This window comes from Blennius ocellaris (assembly GCF_963422515.1).
Source record: "Blennius ocellaris genome assembly, chromosome: 7".
In the NCBI taxonomy this organism is placed as follows: domain Eukaryota; kingdom Metazoa; phylum Chordata; class Actinopteri; order Blenniiformes; family Blenniidae; genus Blennius; species Blennius ocellaris.
The window spans coordinates 4,439,653-4,463,340 of NC_137656.1; the positions used below are offsets into that span (position 1 = coordinate 4,439,653).

Here is a 23,688-nt window from a genome sequence, read left to right on the forward strand (position 1 = left end):
TCAAGGTAAGTTCTAAGCATACGTATGAAATCTTTTTTTTTTTTTTTGCTTTAACTCATCTCTTCTTGATAACCTGTGCTATTTTTGCACGTTTGAAGTTTCCTATTGACACACTAAGAAACTATTAAAAATAGATCATCAGATACTCTTTTCGTGCGAAGATGTGCAAAGTGAGTAGTACCGCAAAGACTCATGGGAGCCCTCAGTGGCGGTGTATATTGGTCTGTCGCGCGCTCTCCCCCAGCGAGTACAGTCTCTGGTCACGTTGTGTGGGACCCGCTGCGTCGCTGACACAGCACGTAGAAACTGGAGCTAAACATGCTAATAGGCAGCCGTTTCCGGATCAGCGGAGGGCTGTGGAGGACAGGCCGAAAGGTGGAGTGATTTACCGGGGAAAAGGCTTCCAATCGGGCGGCTGGCGACCGGGCTTCGCCACACGCAAGTGCGGTAAGCACAGCCCGCACGCGCAGCGAAGTCAGAGCCCTCCTCCCGGTCACATGAAGCACATCTGACCCGAGCGGAGGAGGATGGCTGAGCGGGACGTGTCGCCCGGAGCGGAGCATCCGCAGGCGGACCACGGGGAAAGTTCTGGGAGGCAGAACTCCTCGGACGAGAACGGACACGTCGACAGTCCGGACGAGACTCTGTCCCCGACGTCGGTGATTTACTTCAAAGAGGCGCTGAGCTCGTCCAGCGTGCGCTTCGGGGCGGCGGGCTCCCTGCCGCCCGGCTCCCTGCAGCCCGCCGCCCCGCTCCGGCAGTACGACTTCCACATCGAGAGGGTCGATTCCAGGAGGAGAAGTAAGTGGCTTGGGGAAACTTTCGAAAAGTCACATTTCACACTTTAGACAAAGGTTAGTTTTCTCAAAAAAAATATCGGAGATACTCGTTGTTAACGCTGCTGGTGGCATGTTAAGCTAACTTTCAGTAACTTCGTACACAGGCTGTGTTTTTAATAAAAAAAATTAGCATTAATGCTCACACGTGTGTGTTTTGAAGAATTGACATAAAAAGCATTTGTGTGTGGAGTTTCGGTGTGAGCTCATGCCTGTTTTTTTTTAATTTACATTTTCACTGAACGAGTGTTGTTGTGACAGCCGCGTTTGTTTACGTTTCTTTAGCTGGAAGCTAAAATCAGTCACAACTTTAATGAAGCAAACAACTAATATTCTCCAGAAGGTACATTTTCTCCGGTGTATTTCTGTAGGATTGCACAAAATATTGGCGTTTTATCGATGTCACAAGTGTATCTTGCAGTCTACCCAGAAGAACTGCAGGTGACAGTGATGTCTAGGGTTGTTTTCCACTGTACTGCCACCATGACCCCCTTGGTGGAAAAGAAGATTGATGGATGATGGAATAGCTGCTATGGATAAGAAGAGGAAAAAAGTACCTTATGATGGTGCTTTAATTAATCAAAGTGTTACAAGTTAATACTGTACAAGTTACAGCTGAGGTGGCTCGGGCATCTATTTCGGATGCCCCCCGGACGCCTCCCCAGGGAGGTGTTCCGGGCATGTCCCTCCGGTAGGAGGCCTCGGGGCAGACCCAGGACACGCTGGAGGGACTATGTCTCTCGGCTGGCCTGGGAACGCCTTGGGGTGCCACTGGAGGAGCTGGAGGAAGTGTCTGGGGCGAGGGAAGTCTGGGCAACTCTGCTCAGACTGCTGCCTCCGCGACCCGGCCCCGGATAAAGCGGTAGCCGATGGATGGATGGATTACAAGTTAAGCCATAGATGAGCATGTATGACAGCAAAGGCTGTCATTGTTCCAGTCAATACTCAGTTTTTATTATGCTAGGGTTGTAGTTCCTGAGACTGGTCTCCAGACTGAATTTTCAAAGACTGTAAGGTTTCGGCACCTGAACGTCTTGGTTTAGTCTTGAGATGCTCTGGGATTGGTCTGGACTCAGACTTGACCACAACACATAACATTTGAGACACAGTCGTTCTTCAAACGTGTGTTGGAAATAGAATTGCAAATTGTAAGCATCTGTTGTTTGTGCCAAACAATAGAACATTTTAGAACTGAGGGTTGACTAAAATTGACCATTGTACCTTTGTTGAGCCAGACGTTGGAACATCCCCGAGCTGTGTACTGCAGTAGATCTAGAAAACCATCCCAAATCCCAAAATGCACGTCTTTGGACTTTGGGATGGAACCATAATACCTGGAGGAAACACACTCACACTCAAAGAGAGAATGACATCTCCATAGTGAAAGGACCAGGCAATACTCCAACCTGCAACAACCAGTGTGAGGCATTAGTGCTGCACGCCTGATGCCAAACCAACATAAATCTACAATAGAGGAGTTCAGAGGTCAAAAAGTAGATTTAAATTCAATCTTCACCTGTAAGCTGCTTGAAAGATTTCACGCATCAAAAAAACAACAACAAATGGGACAACAAATAAAGTCTCTGATCACCCGTGAGATACAGCAGCCATGACACCACTGTGCAGCTCACAGTATGTACTATTCGTTTTCCTTTTTAACATTTTAGAACGAGCAGTCATGTCATTGCCGTCATCGATGTCCATTCATTGTGATGTACTGAAGTTAACAAGCTTAACCAGCTAGACTCAGCATGTCCTGTCCTGTAAATCCAGTGTCTAGACTGTCCTCAGGCCAGGAAAAATGTCAGATTGAATAATAAACACAAGTCATGGACCTGTTGAAATGTTTTTTTTTTTCCAAATCAGGACAGTAAGATCGGCCTTTATATTTAATTAATCCTTCAAGATTATCACATTAGATGAGTCTAAATGTATGAAGGAGTGAAAACAAATGAAAAGTAAAGTGACATACAGGCTTTACTGACCTACTTCCTCTCTACTGTCGCTGGTCCATCACACTGGGTTATGAAGCTGGCCACTTGGCGTGACGTGGGTCACAGCTTCCACCTTATTTTAGTTGTTTTTTTTGGGAGCCATTTATACAAGGAGCAAGCCAATTTGTAGTGTAGGTGACGAAAGACGAGATTTCTGAGGTGAATATTTTCTTTTCGTCAGGGTTGCGTGTTTGATCCTTACTGAGTCGATAGTAAATGACTGTTGTCACTCGTGTTTGAACTGGAGCTTCATTATACTAAATAAATATGCAATGACGTTTCCTGGTATTGCAATAATGATTTGCTCTGCAATAAATACAAGCAGTTTTTGTGTACGTTTTGGTTCCCATGAGAAGAAGAGCAGGTGTCGGATTTGCTGTATTTCCCCTCTTTTTCTTGATTTATGTGTATCTGATTTCTCATTTGGCCACTAGACATGCATTAATTAGAGCTCTCAATCAATAAAAAGTTGTAATTTAGGCCAAAACCGACCCTCAAGAGCCTCCGATCTGGCCCGCCAACACACAAAATTTAATCTAAAAAACCCCCCCCAAAAAGCGTAATTTAGTAGTGAACACAACACAGACCCAATGTGAGATGTGATGCTGCCATAAAAGTTAGTCACCTTGTTGCTATCAAACTAGCCTCAATGCCATGTCGAGTTTATAAGCATACCCATAATGCAACAGCTGCAGGAAAAGTTTTTCGGGCATTTCACTGTACGTTGCACCAGAAGTTGTCATTTTGTTTTTTTTTTGTTTTTTTAAATCTCTGTTTGTGCCAGGACAAGGAAACACTTGGTTATGGCATTTTTCCTTCATATTGAAAAGTTTGTCATTTTTAAGCATGATTGGGAAAAAAAGAAAAAAAAATCCCCCTTTCAGATTCCTCATGGGTTTCATATCGTCAAACAAATTTAAAGATTGCGTAGCCGTTTGTCTCTGTGCGAAAACGTAATTGCTCCCTAAACCTAATAAGTGGTTGCGTCTCGTCCTCCGGTCATGCGTTTGTGATAACTGGTAATGAGTTTCCCCCACATCTCTGTGGAGCAGTTTCTCTCGGTGTGTTGACATCAACTCACCGACACACGGTCATGTTGTGGTGGTTGAAGTTAGTCTACGTAACAGTACAGTCTCTGTATAATTAATATAAAGCACTTCCCATTAATTGATTACTCGAGACATTTTCAGACAATGTTTATCTCATCTGGTAGCGAAAACCTTTTTTTCGATTTCTGATGCTGTGGGTGTTTCACTGCCGCTCTGTGCTGGAGGTGGTGGTGGTGGGGGTGGGGTGGGGGGGGGGGTGTGGATGCTCCACAGACAGACGAGTCCTCGCGCTGTATCATGAGCTTCAGTTGGCCACTCGGGGGACCATCATCAGCACCTCTTCCTCCCTCCCTCCCTCCTTTTTGCACCATCTGCTCACGTGACCATGTGTTGCTGTGGCCACAGTGCTGCTTGTCGGCCATCTTGGTCGACACCCTCCCAGTGCGTTCACTGCAGTCGCACAGTGCCGCCCAATCAGAGCGTGCAGGAGGAGGGCCGTGATCCTCCGGTGCTGCGCTCACTCTTGTTGCATTTTAAGTGCCAGCCTGACCCCCCCCCCCCCCTCCCAACCGGTCCTCCTCACTCCCTCCAGTCTGTACAAAAGGGATAACAAGAGGTTGAAGAGGAGAAGCAGGAGGAGGAGGAGGAGGAGGAGGAAATAGGGGAGGGCAGCCCTTTTCTCAAGACGAGCAGTTGTAGCGAGGAAGAGAAGAGGATGCAAGCCTAAAGAGGAGGAAAAATAACCAAGCGGCAGCCTCTCCTCGCACCTGCTGAGGGCCTTCTCCATCCCGGCCTTTTGTTCTTCCTGGCTCCTGTTTTTCGATGCTGTTTTCATCCTCTGGTTCTGTCCTCCATTTACCGGAACAAAAGCTGCTACGTCTTTTTTTTTTTTTTTTTTCCCCTTCCTCCTCCTCCTCCTCTTTCCCCCTTCCCTCTTTCGGGCCGTGTTGGTTTGTGCCGTGGCAAAAGCTGAGTCATCATGTCTGATCTGACGCCCCAGAGCGAGACCCCGACTCCCACCACAGACAAGATCACCCAGGCCGCCCGGGAGACCATCTATCTGTGCAACTTTCGCGTGTCGGTCGACGGCGAGTGGCTGTGCCTGCGCGAGCTCAATGACATCTCGCTCACCCCCGACCCGGAGCCGGCGCACGAAGGTAACGCCGGGTAGCCGGGACCCCCCCGAGGAATGGGGACAGGGGGGGGGGGGGGGGTGTATATTTGGGATGTGGTATGGCAGGGCGTGGTGGGGAGCCAGGAATCCCGTCACAGTGGCATGTTTTTTTTCCACCCGGTTGAACCGTGGGAACGTGGGTGATCGTCGAGCTGTGTCATGATGGCTGTCGGGTGCAACGCTTTGACGTGTCGGCCGTGACGACGCTTGTAAATAAGCTGCGATCAGGCAAAAACAAAAAGCACCCAGGAAGTGTTGAGTCTTGTATCTCGTCTTTAAAAAAAAAAAAAACCACTCGGCATGAAGAATATATTTGTATGCAATGACTTTACTTCTACTCGCATCAAATTAAACGAGACGCTAAAAGAATTGACACGTTTCCATCCGTCAGGAAATGCTTCCCAGGTTCCGGATGTGCATGTTGAGCCGTTATTTATCGCTTTCAACTGGATGGTAAACACATTATGTGTTGTCTCATGTTGCCACGCCTTCTCCCGGCACAGGGCAGAGCTATTGGCTGCTCCACGGTGCCTCTCAGGAAGGAGGCGGCTCACACTTTTCTCGCTGCACATTTCTGTTTTGTCATGCTAACATGCCGTCCCATCGTCGCTCGCGTCACACCAGGCCCACGACTCGGTTCTCATCAGGGATGCTTGACGGCGACTTGCTTTTCATAACCTCATAACCCATGGTAAACGATAAAAAGGCACTGCAGGCGCTTTAAAACAGTGGTGACCAAGCCTTTTGCTTGACCCAGACTCCTCTCATCGCAAGTTGAAATATATTAATAATATATATACGAATGCTGCAGCCCAACATCAAACTGTGGAGGTCATCCTCTAAAAGCCCCTCCGGTTTTTAAATGCAAGCATTAATTATGGATCAGCACAGAGACGTACAGGCTGTTCATAATAATATTGTTGAAATTGTTGTTGTTTTTTTGTTGTTAATGGTTCTATGGCACACAAAGCTCAGCACTGTCTTTTAACAGTGGGGAAAAAAAGGCATACATTTAACTGTAAAGAGTAAATGTAGTTTCCACTGAATGACGCCTTAGCTTGACGCTCTATCCATTCTCCTCTTCTTTATCCACATCGAAAACATCCACAGGACCACTCGTAAAGTTTAACAGTTTACTTCTCAAAGAAAACAAACAAAAGGGTGGTACAGAAGGTGTTCCAAGTTACATAAGTTGTCCGTTAAATCCGTTAAAGGAAAAACAAGACAAAAAGAAAAGGAGAGAGAGAGAGAGAGAGAGAGAGAGAGAGAGAGGGAGAGAGAGGGGTCAAGAAACCGTGCGGCTCCACTCTCCCCTGCCTGATTCCCTGTCACAGGTAATCCCCCCAAACTCCACCCCCCCGGGAGCATCAACAAACAATTAAAGGTGCACAGCCACTTGAAAACACCAAACAGTTATCCATTTCCAAACATTGCAAATAACACATAAATTAAGCTTTTATCCACTTAAATTAACCACAAACATTTTAAATGATTAACTTATTACATTATTGTCCATATGGACTGAAATACCTGTAAATGCTCCTCCTAATTCCTTCCAAATTAAATAACTTACATTGCTGCTGTTTTAGATTAACTTAAATTATTTATCTTTTTAACCAACATCAATGAACTGCATTTAGGCTCCGACACTAAATATTGAACACATTTGTATTTGTATTTAACGGTATTGCTAACGGTTTAAAGGTGGAATGGAGGGTAATGGAGTAAAACTGTTTCCAGTGCCGGTGAGGATAATGGAGAAAAGGTGCTACGTTTACAGAAGAGGCACTCATGCTTGCTCATGTGGATTTGTTGGGTTTCTCTCTATTTATATAGCACCGCATACAACACAGTCATTTCTAGGGGATTGTAACAAAGTTGAGGGTAATGTGGTGAAGACGGCCCATCGAGGCTCATGTTTACAGCAAAAATGATAAGCTCAGACTAAAAGAGAAAATATGCTATCTCTACACGGTATAAGCTACATCACGGGTGATGGAGTAACGGTGCCACTTTGAAGGTAGTCTCATAGAAAATAGGGATAATGTGAAAGTGATAATGCTTAAAATGAGGTTCACGAGTCACCATTCAACATTATACCTTTTTTTTTTAACTGCCAAATTAAAAAGAAATAATAAAGCTTGGTTTGGGTTTTAAGTTTGACAAGTAAAAAAAAAACAACCTTGTGAATTCCTAAAATCACAGTTTAACACCGTCAGGAAGAATTTATTTTATTTTGGAGTATTTCCTTGTTTCACTTCCTGGAAACGACTCGATTCGTTGCTATTTTCGACGTGTCTTAGTTTAGCCCTTGAGCAAGTCGTGTCCCCCGTCGGCACGAGGACGGATAATGAGTAAATGTCCCCGTGTCTTCTCCCCTGGTCCAGATCCCAAGGATCCCATCGCAATCGAGAGACTTAACCTGATGAACATGGCCAAGCTGAGCATCAAGGGCCTGATCGAGTCCGCGCTCAACCTCGGACGCACACTCGACTCGGACTACGCGCCCCTCCAGCAGTTCTTCGTCGTAATGGAGCACTGTCTGAAACACGGCTTAAAAAGTACGAGTAAGACTCCTCCTTCACGCATCACTGTCTCGTCACAGCTTCTTACGGTCTATTTAAGACCACTTTTGGTCCCAGCTGACACAAAAGTCGGGGTTTACGTTCATAAGTTGAACGCTGCGTTTTGTCTTCCGTCAGCTAAGAAGACCTTCCTGGGGCAGAACAAGTCGTTCTGGGGGGCGTTGGAGCTGGTGGAGAAGCTGACGCCGGAGGCCGGAGAGATCACCGCCAGTGTAAAAGACCTTCCTGGCCTCAAGTGAGTGCTTGTATTTCGTACGTGCAACAAAGACTCGGGTCCGTTCCAATAGGACGAATGACGGGGTGGTGTAATACCGCATTGTACCAGAAGATGGTGCAGAGAGTCGCAAAGTGTCAAGCTTGCATCGAGAGAAAGGGACGACCAGCAGCTAGGTCGAGGGAACAGAAAACATGACGATGGATAAAACGTCGGGGAACGTCTAATGGCCGACTGTTGAAACTCTGAGAGAGTGGATGTTGCAGGTGGCGATCGCTGTTGCGCGAAAGTGGTATTGCCTAATTCACTCTGGTTACATGTGTTCAGGATTGAAGGGAGACGGTGTTTACTGAACTTCTTGTCTCCGCCTCATCTCGTATGAACATTGCGAACAAATTGTGGAACTCAAGCTGGTAGATGAGAGAACAGAGTGGCACTTTGCAGCTAAACTGCCTGACAAGAGGCAGAATGCACAATACTTTGACTCTCTATACTCGCAACTATCAAGAAAGTAGAATTGCCAGAATTCTACCTGATGAATCGTTGTATTACAGTAAAAAACATGCTTCTGGCATTAAAAGTTTCTGTAGCATCTGTTGATTCATTTCAAGTAATTGTATTGGTCTGAACGTAACAATCCCCCTTTTTGTAAGTAGTGTTGTTTATTTATAAAAAATTTTGTATCGTCAGTGCAGAGTTTAGTTGTTTTAATAAATGACTCTTGCGTTTGATGGCAGAACTCCTCTGGGAAGAGGGCGCGCCTGGCTACGACTGGCTTTAATGCAGAAGAAGCTGTCGGACTACATGAAGACCATCATCAACAGGAAGGACCTGCTCAGGTGGGCTTTTGCTTTTCAGGGTCGGTCTCGTAAATCCAGATGTAAAAAAATATCCACTGAAGCGTCTCGTTCTCGCCGTGTACTCTACTTGTAGTGAATTCTACGAGCCGAACGCGCTGATGATGGAGGAAGAGGGCGCCGTCATCGCCGGGCTGCTCGTCGGACTGAACGTCATCGATGCCAATCTGTGTATGAAGGGCGAGGACTTGGACTCGCAGGTAATCCCGCCTCCACTCAAACACACATGGTGTCTCGTAGGACCCTAAGAAATAATAATGAATGCTTTTCTGCCTCTGGAACTCGAGATACAAGCAGCTTAAGGTTGTACATTAGATGTGTTTGCTTACGGTGGCCCTGAAGTGCAAACCACAACAACAAATCACTAAACACAACAACAAATTGAAAATCACAACAGCAAATTGAAAAACACAGCTGCAAATGAAAAAACACAACTGCAAATTCAAAAAGACAACAAATGAAAAAACACAACAACAAATTGAAACACACAACAGCAAATGAAAAAACACAACAGCAATTGGCTGCATGTGGAGATTGTTGTAATTTTCTGTAGTAATTGTTTGGTTTTGTGAAAATTGGGAAATATTCATAATGTATACTCCACGCCACAACAAAGAAAGAATTTAAAGTTTAAATCTAATGGATATTACGGCACTCTTTTTTTTTTTTTTTTTCAGATCCAGCAGGCTTAATATGAAATTAAGCTTTATATGGCCCCTCAACTGAAAATGTGTTTGACATCACTGATTTAGGCAGCTTAACATTAAGTATCGTTTAATTTATCATCATGCCTGCATTTATCGTCGTCCTCTCCTGCTTGGATTGGATTAGACGCTAGAAGGCGAGACACACACTTCATGAGTAAAAGTGATATCACAGTTTGAAAGGGCGTGGGCCAATTCATCATCTCCACAGGAATGTTTGACATGACGTTGTACGCCACACACAAAGGCGTAATTCAGAGCAGACGCTGTTTGTTTTCAGCTCGCGTTTCCTCACTTCACCTATCGTCTCCAAACCTACTAATTATCTTTAATTCTCTAAATATCCGCCATTGAAATTAGGCTGCACAGCTTAGGCTGCATGTGAAGCCGACTGTAGAGATCGGCTTTGGTTTGCCCTGGTTTTCTCGGGTAAAAAAAAAAAAAGGAAAGTTTGTGGAGAGAAAATGGTAACGTGACTCGTAACTGAGCCAAAACTCAAAACCACGTCTTCCGCAGTCGCCATCGGTCAAAACGCAGGCGTCGAGAAAAGCGACGTCATCGTCGAGGCTCGTCTGTTGTGTCTTTCGTTGTATTTGATGTGGTTTGTTTCGCTGCAGGTTGGGGTGATTGATTTCTCCATGTACCTTAAAGACGGCGGACACAGTAGCAAGAGTGCAGAAGGGTAAGAGTGACGTTTTACTGCTGTTTAACCACTTCCTGGTGCGGGATCCCACAGGGAAGCGTCTCGGTGCTCTGCGAGTTTTAAAAAAAAAATGACATTCGACTAATCAAAAGTACCAAATATTAGAGGATAGATGAGGAGTTAGAAAGCTGCTTAGCTGAATACATCAGCGGAATAAGTAAAAGTATTGGAAACGATTGACTTCCTGATTGATCGGTGAGACTCTTTCTCTTCCTGCCGTTTCAGCGATGGTCAGATCACAGCCATTCTCGACCAGAAGAACTACATCGAGGAACTGAACAGACATTTAAGGTTTGACAAGAAATCAGTTTCTTCGCTGTCTTTTTTTTTTTTTTTTAATCTTGACTAACTAACTGACTTCATGTATTTATTTGTTTATAGCGCTTCAGTAAATAACCTCCAGGCCAAGGTGGACGCTCTGGAGAAGTCCAACACAAAGTTGACAGAAGAGGTGAGTCTTTCAGTCATTTTTCTCAGAGATTTGCTTAAAAAAAAAGGAAGTAGCAGTAGTTTTCATGCTGAAGACTTCACCTGCAGGGAGTTTCTTTTTGTTCACGGAGCTGTTGTGCTTGACTTGTGTCTCCCTGCAGCTCGCAGTGGCAAATAACAGGATCATTACTCTACAAGAAGATGTGGAGAGAGTAAAGGAAGAGAGCTCGTATCAGTTAGAGGCCAGGAAGGTGAGCACAAAGTTAATATTGTGATTAAGAACAAATTACTTTTGGCTCAATTTAGAATTGTCACTTATCTCCCAAAAAATCCTCACGAAAGACAGTTATTTCTACTTGACCTTATTAGAGATAAGCTATAGATATTATATGGATATAATAAGATATTTATGACTGACAATATGTGGAAACATTTTCACAATAAAAGTGTTATCCTGATCGCTCTATGGGCTGATTTCCATAAACCTGTTTTATGATCAATATATTTCACGTTTTGTACCATTTTACAGCAAAATTATAGACGCGCGACTTAGTTTTTGTCAGATTCTTTTCATATTTCCAGGTCACAGGAATCACCAACGGGTTTTCACGTCGGCATGTTTGCCTTTCAGAATGTTTCGTCAAGGGCACGATTAAGAAAAACTTTCTTTGTTATGTAGCGTACAATTGAAAGTAAAAGTTGTAGCATTGGAGTTGAAAGACATTGTGTCTTGATTAGAAGAGGTGGGTTTATGGCTGGAAGGCGTAGGGTCGAGGTGGTCGAGGTGATCTCGTCGATCGTCCACGTATCACACACACTTCTAATAAAAAAACCCTCCTTCCTGTTTCCCTCAGGCGTCACGAAGCGACTCGGTGGCAGACGGATCAGCAATGGTGGAAACGCGCAAGCAGCTCAAAGAGGAAACTCTGCTTCGATTGGTACGAAAACGTGTCCCTCCGTCGTCCCCCCTTATCACACTCATCCAAAGCTAAACCGTGATCCCTGCCCCCAAAAAAGTCCTATTCTTTTGACTAGAATTCCATTTCTAATAAACGGGGGAACCTGTTGAGGGCTGAAGCTGTGGCGTCTGTGCAGGACGTGGAGAAAGAGCTGGAGGTGCAGATCGGCATGAAGCAGGAGATGGAGATGTCCATGAAGATGCTGGAGAAGGACATCTGCGAGAAGCAGGACGCTCTGGTGGAGCTCCGGCAGCAGCTGGAGGACCTCCGGGCCATCAACCAGCAGCTCGGCCACAAGTCACAGGTCGGCTCGCCTCGCGATCGTCTTTTACTTCCGCTTTTCCCTCTTTCCCATCATCGTCGTCTGCGACTCGGCGAAGCTCTTGAAATACTAACAATCCTGGCAGCCATGCCTGGGGGAAAAAAACCCAAAACAAAACTCCTCCATTGCTGCATTGAGTTTGCTCTTTGAATACTGATCTAATGGAGGCTAGGTTTATTCTGCTTTCACTCCACAACTCGGGGAAAATGCCTGAACCGGAGCTGTAGATTTCCACCTCAATCAAACATGACTAGCGGAAGAGTTTCACCTGAAGCTGCACCACACGCTGTCTCCGCAGCTTTGCGGCTTCCACCTCTTTTTATTTTTTGCGACTATAAGATGATTGTCGTTTTCTGAGTAATACGAAATATTTTGAATTTGAACGAAGCCAGTGTCTCGCAAACCCTATGTTTTTTTTTTGTTATTGTAAATATCTTAATAGCGATCCTCGACATTATTGCGTAGTCTCATTTTAACAGCACATTGATAAATGCTGAGTATTCTCAGTGATGAGAACTGAACTCCTCCTGGTTTCACGTGATGATCTTCCAGGAATGCGGTATATTGTATTTGTACGCGGGAATTCAAAAACTCCAATCTATGACCAGATGTACGCCGATCTCGTCAGCATGACCGAGAGATGCCGCATTTATTAAAGTTAAAGGCCCACCTGTAGACCAATCTCATCTGAAATATGTTGTAGCAGTAAAATGAGAGCATAATTCTACAATCGCTCTTGATTTTAGTGGGGGGGAAAAAATCTGTGTGCATCTTAGACATTTTTGAATTTTAATCTACCATTTTTGCTGAACATGCTGAAATCTCCTAAAATTTTGTTTTGAAAAAAAAAATTATCCTCACTAATTCAAATTTTTAAATATGCGTTCAATTAAAATTGGCCTTATGTTGAGGTTGTCGTCATTTTCTGCAGTGATTTGTTTGGTTTTCATGAAAAATCTAGACTTTTCCCCCTCATTTATCCTCGCGTCACGACCAAGAAAACCTTCAAAATGTACATTTAAAGGTTATTATGGCTATTCTTTTAAATATTTTTCACACTCTGTGGTCAAACTGAACGGGGGATCTCTGTCCTCAGAGCGCCGACGCCGGCTCCAAACAGAAGAGCGAAGCCATCGCTCGCTTGGAGGAGAAGATCAACCAGATGTCAGGAACCATCAAACAGCTGGAGACCAGGTGAGGACCCCTGATGACCAAGTCTTCCGAGCTGAAGCAGCCGACCCACTCACTTGCGATGTCTCTCCTCTCTCCACTTCCATTATCATACTTTTTTTCCTCCTCCTCCTCCCCCTTCATGTGTTTCTGTTGCTTTTTTTTTTCTTTATTATTATTATTATTATTATTATTTTGGGACCAGTGAGAAACACATGGCCAAGCAGGCCAGAAGCCTCAGCTCGGCTGCAGGGAAGCTGCTCCAGCAGCAGCAGCAGTAGCTCCAGGCTCCCTCACAAACCTGACCACCGTGCAAACCCCCCCCCCCCCCCCCCCCCCAATTAATCCCAAAAGATAACCAAACTTTACGATCTTCTCTTTTCTGTACGCGCTCCCTTTTTTTTTGTTGTCGAAAATGAAAAAAACCCACGTTCCCCCACAACCTCCCGCAGTGGCTCTCCAGCATCTTCTTTAGCTTTTCCCAGCAGGACGTTAACCCCCCCCCCCCCCCCCCACACACTTCTGCTTTGGTTTCTCCTGAAATGCTTCTCGGTGAAGGCAGAGCGAGTAAAGTGCCAACAAACCCGAACACCTGCTGTAACGTTCCAAAGAATTCGACCGCCCAGTCCGAGACTCTCCTCCCATATTTCTAATCAACAAAGACTGAGAGGATACACACACACACACACAGACACACACACACACACACACACACACACACACACACACACACACACACAAAAACAAAGACCGAGATCCGAAGGTTTGTTCCCATTTAACGATGGAGTGCGAAAATCAAGGTGACGCAAGAGGCAATTAATTCATTAATTTTGAAATGTGTGTGAACATAACATTGGTGTAAACTGTAGTACTCATTAGGCTAATAAAACGATGAATAAACAACCTGCTTCATCTTCTTTTGGCTGAAGTTCGTCTTGTCGGTCTTGTGCAAGTTGCGGAAAATTACATTGAGGCGTTTACGTGATATTTTCAAGTGAAAACACGAAACTGTTGACGTGACAGCGGGGCTCGGAGCGACTTTAAAAAACGATTACGAAGGTGGAACTTTTGGAAAAAACCCTCGGTCTCTGGGGTAACGGAGGAGGAATGTAACTTAAAAAAATTTGCTCCGTCTACATGGAAATGAGAGGAAACTGAACTTTTTGAAAACAATTCAGCAAATTAAGAAAAACCTGTCGAACTATTCAGGCGATGTATGTTTCTGGCGTCCATGTTTGTTTAACAGAAAGTGGTTAAAGTATATCGTTGTTCCACAAACGTTCCCAGATAGTTCCAAACCCTAATAAATGCTTCTTCTGCACATGCTCGGTCAACGTTTCCTCCAGAGCGTCACGACTCTTCTACACTCTTAACGACGTCGGTCTCAAAATGCTGCCGCGCAAACGTGAAACATTTCTGAAAGGAAAAATGGCGCGGTTTTATTTCACTCAATGCGTCTTTTAAAAGCAGAGGATTCCCTGTTGTAGCTTGGCAACTGTGTCGTCCACGTGCACGTTGTATTATTTGCGGCTTTGCCAATGAGAGGAAGAGGCTCTGTGATCTCCTGAGAGAAATTTACTGGAAATAACTAATGAAATGAGTGGAAAGTTACTAATTTCATAATCCTATTTAGTGCCTAACTCCTTTTGATACAGGAAGTTCGTGCTGAAAAACGGAGAGTAATCTCAACACTGGTTCCTGTCGAGTTTCACGCTTTAAGCTTGTTTGTTTGTTTTTTTTTTGTTATTTTTTGTTGTTGTTGTTTTCCCATAAGTTTCTGTTAACCCGCTCACCCTCAAACCAGATGCAAACAGGCCGAGAGGGAGCGGGATCTGGCTCTGGAGGCCAACCGGCTCTTCAAACAGGACTTTGGAGACAAAATCGAGAGTCTGCAGGCGGAGGCGGAGCAGCTGCGCAAACACAGGTGAGTTTCGCTGTTCACAGGTGTTTTTGACGACTCCCGTTTAGACGTGACGATCGTCCCACTGATCAAAACACGCCAGTGTGATGAACAACGCTCCCGAAGAGAACGGGATCAAAGATGGACGTGGCCGAGATGCGCGTCCAAAACGCAATCAAAAAACAGTTAAGTTGTTCTAACATGCTGGTGTGATGCAGATTTAATCTGGAGCTCGAGCTGAGGAGAGAGCGCGACCGGCGGAGCGAGCCTCAGATCGGCGCTCCGCACCGGCAGCCCAGCGCTGCTCAGAGGGAGAGGAAGCCTCCGGTAAACCGCACGGAAATACAACCCCCGGCGAACGTCCACGTCCAGCTTTACGCTTCTTGATGTCGTGTGTGTTTGTCGCTTTTCTCCAGCCGCTCGTCCCCGAACAGGCCCAGGGTGGAGATCTGAGCTCCAGCCCGTGAGTCCATTTTAATTTCGTTGGTGCAAGACGGTGAGATCTGTGTGATTCTAGTCAGTTTGAGCCCAAATGTGCTTATTCGTGCTTTCCTGAGACGCTGGTAGAGGCAAGAGAAAGAGCGCTGTTGTTTGGGTTAAATTCCACCAACAACTGATTATCAACTTCTATTGACTACGGAAATTCTAACTCTTGCTTGCTAGAAATGTCTGGGGGAAAAAAGATGGAGAGACAAAGAAAGAATTATTTCTTTTCGTCAATATTTGTCCTCAAACATCAAAATGAGCGTAATGTAAAGTAATTTTCTCTCTGGCGCCCCCCAGTGGAGCCCCGCCCCAGGCGTTGCATCGCACGTTGGAGATCTTTTGAAGTGATAAAAAATTAAGTCTGAAGAACTAAGTATGACAAATATAGCTAACCTTTATGTCTCTTCTCTCATTTTTGAAGGTCTTTGTCACATCGTGAAGACGAGCAGGTGAGCCCGATTCAAGAAACATCTAAATATAAACAGAATGAAACGATGTGCTCACCATGTCTGCTATGAAATGGATTATCGCTGCTCCACTGTGGAATTTTCTCAACTTTTGACAGTGTGGTTTGCAAAACTGTTTGTGCCAATTCGCTGTTAACTGCTTTGAGGGACTCAATGCACCATCTGGTGGTACAAACCAGTATTGCAAGAATAAACTAGATTAGACTTTATACCGACGGCACAAATTCTTGTTTTACTGAAATAAGAAGCAGCGTTGGCGGCATATAAGCTGCTCACACTCATAACTAGCCAGTCCAGATGCAGGTCCGTGAGTTTTAACGTCCTTCAAGCCTCATCAGAAATGTGCAGATTTAAATCTGTCCGCGATTTAGTGGTATAAAATATGGAGCTGGTTTCTGCAGAAACAGAAAACTGAGCTGAGCGTGTGCTTTGTCTTCAGGACGACACGTTGGCGGCGACCGCTCAGCCTTCCATGTGTTCCATGTGCGAAGAGGGCGAGTCCCTCCTGAGAGCGAAGGTACGAACAAGTCGCTTGAGGTCCAGCAGCAGAACGCCGCTCTGAAATTCATTCTCTCCCTTTTCTTTTTCTTTTTTTCTTCTTTCCAGAAACGCTGCAAGAACTGCGGTGAGGTTTTCTGCGAGAGCTGCGTGTCCAGAGAGCTGCCGCTGCCCTCCTCCATCTTGCCCGAGACCGTGTGCACGTCCTGCTACTCGCTGCTGCTGCAGAGCTACGCTTCCACCCCGACATGAGCCACGCGCGCACGAGGCGGCCATCTCCATTCGGACCCGAGGGCGAGTCCAGCCGGGGGACGCCAACGGAGGACGTTCCTCCAGCTGACGAGGACGGCGTCCCATCATCTCCTCCACGTGACTTTTTTTTCTTAACACTTAAAAGGTAAAAAAATAGGGAAAACTGGACGAGGTTGAGCATCAGGTGGTCAGAAATGTGATCTTTGATGCAATTTAGTAACAGATTATTGCCAAAAACGTGGTTATTTTGTTACGCAGGATGGCATTCTAACCAAAACCAAGGTTTATTTATGGATGTATATACAAAAGAGGGTTCTGAGGCTCCCATTAGATCCCGTTTCTTCTTGTTTAGTCTTTCCTTTCTCACTGGCTCCGGCTGTAAACACTGTTTTTGTCACAAGGTTTGCGCCTCATGCTGATTGGCCAGAAATTAAAATATCAGATTAACATATCAAGAAATATAGAAATCCACTAAATGGAAGTTCCAAACCCCCGCTATAAAGTGAAACTCCACATTGTTCGTTAGTTTTAACACGTTGAACTTTGCACACGTTAAAGAAACGTGAGGTGGTGCACTTTAACAGAGGTTTATTTCTCTTTGCTGCTGCGACTCTCCGTGCTAAGCTAAGCTAATTTACCGCGCAGGGAAGCTCACAAACCTTCTCTTCAAAGTTTACGAGCTGGAATCATCGACTCTTAGATGTTCTGCTGAATATTTCTTCACTCGGTTTGTATAATATCACAGTATTGAATGGTGAAGATTTCTCATTTAGATCATTTCTGCTTTGGACTAGCACGTAACCCTGTTTGTTTTTTGGTGCGCTGCTCTGAGCCGAGCTGTTTCTGTTTTATGTGCTGAGGTAACTCCTGGGGAAGCAAATTATTTTGTGAGATGAAAATGCTTCTTGAATCAACAATAAACGGATCTGATTTTAAATCTGCAAGACTTCTTTTTTGAGTCGCAGCTCGGTTGTGGAAAATACTCTTAACATTGCTTGTTAAATCGTGCAATACCAATTTGTACCACAAGGTGTAGTGAGTCCACAGCATAAGAATTGTAGATTATACCTAAGATTTAGTTCCGCTATTGGATAATTGACTGTTTAAAGTTGTTTATCGATTACATTAAAAATTCATTCCGGACAAAATACACATGCACAAATAGAAAATCGATACCGAAGTATACCCTCATCTATTTAGTAAAGTAAAACTTTCCAGATATGTAGATAAAGCCATGAATGTCATTTTTCTACAATAAGTTGCAAAGCTTTACATTTTTAACATAAGAATGCTGTGGAGAAATTTACTGACATTAAGCAGCTAGCTGTGGCCCGACCGGTCTTGTAGTACCAATTTATTCCACAAGATGGTGCATGAAGTCTGGCATTCAAAGAACCAGATTTTGACATAAGAATTTAAAATGTGCAGAAGCAAAAAAATGAGGAAGTGGCTCACTGATGTCACCCACGACCTCCGTATAAAATCTATTAAATGAAGACAACAAAGTCGTTCAACATCACAAATGTTTATTGTTGGATGTCGGGTGGATGTTTAAATATGCAAATCCTCTGTGCGCTGGGTTTCACCTGCAGGAGACGCAACGAAAAATCAGACATTAATAATTTTACTTTTCGGAACGTTCATCATGTGGATTAGATTTGGCGGTTCTCACCTTCCATCACGGTCTGGTGCAGAGTTCAGGAATAACTCGATATATCTGTGACCTAAAAACACACAAATACTGCAAAGATTATCTCCAAATCAACCAGGAAGACGCGAGTTCATAAAAAATGAATCTAAAATCAAACATTTAAGGTATTTTACTTTAGGTTTAAGTCGTAAATCTCTGTGCCACATTTGTTGTCATAAATGTGGTTAATAAATATTAACGTTTCAAATGGTGTGGCTTCAACTGATTGGTCAAACAGTCAGGAGGCCGAAGTCTCTATATAAAAAAAAAAAAAGAGTAGCATGGAAGCTCAATGTAACAGAGTAAAAGCGGCATTTTAATTCAGGATTGCACTAAAAACTAAAAGTGTTCAACTGGAACCACTGCCAGAAGTATAACTTCTGTAAAAAAAAAAAAAGATTGAGGTAAAGCTACGGTGTGCGAGACGCTGCCCCCTGCTGGCAGACCTTCTCACCTATGTTCATTCTGTCTCGGGACATGGCGGCCAGGGCGTCATCGTGACACCTGAAGTAAACGTCGGCCTCGCCGTTCGGCCTCCCGCTCGGACCGCATTCCATCATGATCTTGGACACGACGAGGGGGGCGAAGAACTGCCGGAGACGAGAGAACGCATTGGAGATGGTGGCAGGTGGAGGGGGAGGGTGGCAGGTGGAGGGAGACTCGGCGAGGCGTCTTTACCTTGGCGATGTCTTCGCCGGTGACCTGGAAGGGAAGTCCTCTCAGGTGGACGTAATGAGCCGGCCTGCCGGAGCTCTGGGGAACGCCTTTGACAGAAAGACGACAAAAAATGTATATGCCGTTTAATGACCGGAATACTGTTGAAATGTTACAGTTGAGCAATTAATATTTGGATCAATACAGTCCAAATTAAATGTTTTGGCCAATCCCAATTCTACCCCTTTGCCCTACCCCTTTGAAATACGCGTTCACCAGAGTCTGAGGGGTGAGGGGAAGTAATATTTCTGAAGTCCAAATACGGCGCAAAAACTATTCTATGTCTATTTCTTCACCTTGAAGGCAGAAAACGAAACAAAGCAGCCAAGCTACTGCAACACGTTGAATTTGGACGGTAGGACGACGCTCCTGCTGGAAAATCAACAAACATCCGTGGTTCAGCTCTGCCAATATAACGGCGCCGTATTATGACGTCAAAACTGTGAGACGGAGCGAGAGAGGCGGGGCTGAGCAGAGGGAGAGGGGGTGTCCCAAATCTAAGGGCTGACACTTTTAGCCCTTTGCCTTTGCCCTCATTTTGGAAGGGAAGGTGGAGGGTTAAGGGGTAGGCGTAGGGGTACAAAATTTAATTGGGATTGTGCCTTAACCTTCTGTACAAAGTCTGGAGCCTCGCAGCACCAGGCTACTGGATGATGTAGTCGAATGAAACGCCAGTTACCGGTGTTGTGCGAGTCGATGGCGGCCGACCGCCTGCTGCCGGCCGAAGAGAAACCCTGGGAGGAAGCTGGGCTCCTCATCCTCCTCAAGGCCGACTCGATATCGTCTCGTCTGCTGGGAAACAACTCGATGTATCTGCGGACGGAGACGGGCGACGGAGGTTACCATCGAGAAGAGGCGCTGACTAACGGGGACGGCGAGTGGGGGGGGCGTCGGCACCTGCTCCCGATGAGCTCGCGGTCTCGCCGCAGAGCGTCGGCCGCCGCTTCCTGGCAGGAAAACTCCACGAAGGCCTCCCCCGACCTTCTGCCCTTGGAGTCTTCCACGATGGTGATCCCCTTCTCGACGATATCTAAACCTGAAGCACAGACAAGGTGGGGGGGGGGGGGGGGGGAAGCAAGTCTTTTGCGTGAAAGGAGCCGTGATAACTTCAAAAGTTTCTTTTTCTTGGCGAGTGAGGCCTCGTTTACACGACAACACTGAAAACGGCACATTTCGGAAACACTCCCAGTCCATACTCTCCTGGACTTTGTGGTTTTACACTTGAGATTCACCCACAATAACAACCCGGCTTGGTCGTCAGTCCGTCTTTAATCGTTAACGTTTAAAGCACGTGACAAAAAACAATTAACGCTAGTTTTCCCCAACATGATGGCTTTTTTTTTTTTCTAAAACGAAAATGCAAAAATTATGCTGTAGTTCTACATCAGCATGAGCTTCGTTTATGTGAATTGTCTTCATTTGATTTCCATAAAAACAAATTCACATTAGAAGAAAAAAAAAACGTGTGATAGATAATTTATTTAATTAGTTTTTTTTTTTTTTTGCTTCAAATACTTAAAACTAACTAATCACACAGAAGAGCAGTCATGAAGGCGGTGGAAAGGAATTTATTTTTGAGGATCAAATGTTACTTTATTTGGCGGAACGCGGCTGAACTTTGACCCGACGGAGCAAACTGGAGGTTCACCTGAAAAGAAGGTGCTGATGTCGTCCTCGCTGCAGGTGAACGGGATTCCTCTGAGCAGCACCACGGAGTCCTCCACTGCAGTCTGGACGGCTTTCTTCAGGATGGACTCGGCGTCAAAGTTTGTCACCTCGGACACTGAGAGAGCAACAACAACAACTGACTTACTTCAGAGGTCACATGCGGCGCAAACAACTCTAAATCTGTCTTTGTTTTACTGCAAAAATTTTTTAATATACCAATAAGAAGTTCACATTTAATCAACTCTCCTTTCCAACACTTTTGGATCAGTGGATTTTTTGACACCATTTACATCTTCAAAGGCAGAAAGCATGAGCTGGAACTCAGAAATATAGTCTGTTAGTTCATATTGTGATCAGAATAACTTGTCAAGTTCGAGAAATGATCTCCAATGTCGACATATTTCTACATCTGTGTAGGAATCCTGACCACAGGAACTGATTCAACACATAACGGATTTAAAGTGCACCCCTGGTGGTGAAACAAATGCATTGCAGGTCATATTTCTTACAGCAGGTAAACCTCTATCCTGTGGGCCATACGTTTGACACTCCATATTTAGAAATGACAGGAGGAACATTGTCCATGATCGTCGAGCATGCAGCCTTTGTTTCCTCTATCAAACTGCTTTGTTTTTGTTTTTTTGTTTTTTAAACACTACGTTTGAATCGTCCCGTCCACGAGGAGCAAACCTTGGACGTATCGCGGCCCCATGTACTGCCGGTGCTTCTCCAGCGCCTTGCTCACGTCCTCCTCGTGCTCCATCTCGACGAAGGCTTGTCCCGACGGCCGGCCCTTCCTGTCCACGGTCAGGTGGATCCCCTTCTCCCCCTCGCGGATCCGACACTCTGAAAGGCACCAGAATCGTAGAGTCTTTAAAAGTGGCGCCGCGTGACGGGAAATAGGCGCGTCGCTCTGCACACACACACACACACACACACACACACACACACACACACACACACACACACACACACACACACACACACACACACACACACACACACACACACACACACACACACACACACACACACACACACACACACACACACACACACACACACACACACACACCTGAGAAGAAGTGCAGCAGGTCCTGGGTGGTGCAGGACCACGGCAGACCTTTCACCTGCACGATGTAGACCTCCTTGGTCTCCGGCTCCGAGTTGGGCTGATACGGCGGCAGCGGAGGGTATTCACTGTCGCAGGGGGATCCTGTCTGGGAGGAGAAAGGACGTCAATGAACGCAAAAATCACAGCAAGGCAATTTTCTAAATTGTTACGAGACTCGACTTACTATAAACATACAAATCAAAAGCTCTGAGTACTATTTAGAGTAGCGGGTGTACTCAAAGGACTATTAAAAGGATGGAATAGATTTGTGTTCGAGTATGAATAACATTGCATATCTTCAAAAGTGAATACTCCTCGCAGTACAAGTAAGTTAAATCGACTTGTTTTACAGTAACCCCAGTGTTTGTAATCGGTTACTTCCACCTGATGACCACAGCGGGACTCCAACCGGCGACCTCCGTGTCTACTCTGACATTACTCTCTCAAGGCAAGACTGCAAGCGGTGTGAAACATTTAAAGTGATTAAATAGAGGATTTATTAATTTTTTTTAGTTAATAAACTTACACTGAACAAACATATAAAGCAGCATTTTTGTTTATTTAAATGCCATTCCTTACCAGCAGGTGGCAGTAGGTAGCACATTAATATGGGCCCTGTTGATTTAAGGTTCACATTCCCCTGTTTGATGCGAACCAGCATTTTAGTTTAGTTAAGCTCATTAAAAATGGGAGCAAAAAAACCCAAAAAGTGTCGCAGAGGACCGTTCATAGAAAGACCCTGGACTCCCGGCTGGTCCTCGCCGGCCCAGCGGGGCTCCGGGACCGGGACTCACCTTGGTGCAGAAGAGGCGCTGAACGCCCATCGCTGCGGGATGAAGTGCACCGAGGCCCCGCAGACAGACTGCCCGGCTCGCCGAGCTCCACGTCCGCTGGTGGGTGGGTCCGGAGCCGCCTGCGGTTCCGAGAAACGCGGTTGACGAGAGCTGTCTGACTGCGACACAGCGGCGCAGCACGAGCAGCAGGGACTTGCTGTTACCGGACATGTCAGCCGCGTCACGCCGGGAGCCGGGGCACCAGAGCCGGGGTGTGTCGCTCAGACAAGCCGGTATCCGGGGAGCAAGAGACGGGCTGGCTGGGTGAGTTTGGCCGCTTTGGTGGGGCTTGTCTCGGGTGTTCTGCACTGTTTTGGGGGTGAACACACTCACGTGGGTCAGTGACACAATCAAGGACACGAGCGTTTCCTGGCGTCAAGTCAGCGTGGCAGCAACCGCACTTCCGCTTTCAAAGTAAAAGTCTGGCTGAGTTGTCGTAAACTGGTTTTGATGTCAAGCTTGAGGACAAAAACTGGCTTATTTTTTTCAAAACACTCCGGGGGGCCTCAGGCAAGAAGCACCTTCTTGATGCTGTTATTTGAATATCATTATCTAATAAATGAAAAAATTATCTCATTATTTTAACTCCTCACAGTGGATTCTGAGCTGATTGACACAAGCGGCAAAACACATAACTCTACTGTTTGAGGAGCGACACCATTTTCCCCCATACTAATGGCTTGAATTGTAGATTTATTGCCTTTTCACATCGAAAGAATCTAAATGGCTACAGTGACAGAATTACAAAAAAGTATTGGCATTTGGTCAACAATGAAACACTGAATGTGTTTTTAACAGTTTATTAAAAGTGGAGTATTATTGCATAAAGAACCAAAAAATAACCCACGGCTATCATTTATTTATTTACTTACTTACTTACTTACATACAAGAACACTCCAATATTTGCACTCCAATCACCTATCATTCAAAGCAGAGAACGTGAATATTAATAAATTCTATAGAGTGCAAATTAGATTTAGATGATTGACGTGATTGCAAATTCAGTCTATATCCAGTTAGCCTTTTTCAATCCATGCAAAAAGCCCTCTTTCCCCCCCTCTTTCTCATG

At 45.2% G+C, this 23,688-nt stretch overlaps 2 protein-coding genes across 2 annotated transcripts; one reads left to right on the top strand and one right to left on the bottom strand.

The window, feature by feature from the left end:
• The first annotated feature begins 334 nt into the window (after nt 1-334).
• Nucleotides 335-17,506, top strand: rufy3 (RUN and FYVE domain containing 3). Its single transcript, XM_080499615.1, has 18 exons — nt 335-801; nt 7,441-7,614; nt 7,756-7,873; nt 8,590-8,691; nt 8,786-8,909; nt 10,031-10,095; nt 10,342-10,407; nt 10,498-10,567; nt 10,707-10,796; nt 11,400-11,483; nt 11,641-11,808; nt 12,923-13,020; nt 14,801-14,920; nt 15,115-15,223; nt 15,313-15,359; nt 15,804-15,831; nt 16,289-16,366; nt 16,456-17,506. Exons 1-18 carry the CDS (start codon nt 528-530, stop codon nt 16,597-16,599), a joined length of 1,959 nt encoding a protein of 652 aa, XP_080355741.1. The 5' UTR covers nt 335-527; the 3' UTR covers nt 16,600-17,506.
• A 602-nt stretch (nt 17,507-18,108) lies between these two features.
• grsf1 (G-rich RNA sequence binding factor 1) lies at nt 18,109-22,960 on the bottom strand. Its single transcript, XM_080499042.1, has 10 exons — nt 22,580-22,960; nt 21,747-21,891; nt 21,362-21,517; nt 20,652-20,786; nt 19,901-20,039; nt 19,683-19,816; nt 18,968-19,053; nt 18,744-18,879; nt 18,272-18,323; nt 18,109-18,185 (listed from the first exon to the last, which is right to left on the bottom strand). Exons 1-10 carry the CDS (start codon nt 22,787-22,789, stop codon nt 18,182-18,184), a joined length of 1,197 nt encoding a protein of 398 aa, XP_080355168.1. The 5' UTR covers nt 22,790-22,960; the 3' UTR covers nt 18,109-18,181.
• Nucleotides 22,961-23,688: the final 728 nt, after the last annotated feature.

Bases quoted from the DNA above. Each gene is read 5' to 3' on its own strand.
- rufy3 (XM_080499615.1), top strand. From the start codon at position 528: ATGGCTGAGCGGGACGTGTCGCCCGGAGCGGAGCATCCGCAGGCGGAC. The intron at 10,408-10,497 runs GTTTGACAAGAA...ATTTGTTTATAG, and splicing joins GAACTGAACAGACATTTAAG to CGCTTCAGTAAATAACCTCC. The intron at 15,360-15,803 runs GTGAGTCCATTT...TCATTTTTGAAG, and splicing joins GGAGATCTGAGCTCCAGCCC to GTCTTTGTCACATCGTGAAG.
- grsf1 (XM_080499042.1), bottom strand. From the start codon at position 22,789: ATGTCCGGTAACAGCAAGTCCCTGCTGCTCGTGCTGCGCCGCTGTGTC. The intron at 19,817-19,900 runs GTGCCGACGCCC...CTCCGTCCGCAG, and splicing joins CGCGAGCTCATCGGGAGCAG to ATACATCGAGTTGTTTCCCA. The intron at 18,324-18,743 runs GTGAGAAGGTCT...GTGTGTTTTTAG, and splicing joins CCGAGACAGAATGAACATAG to GTCACAGATATATCGAGTTA.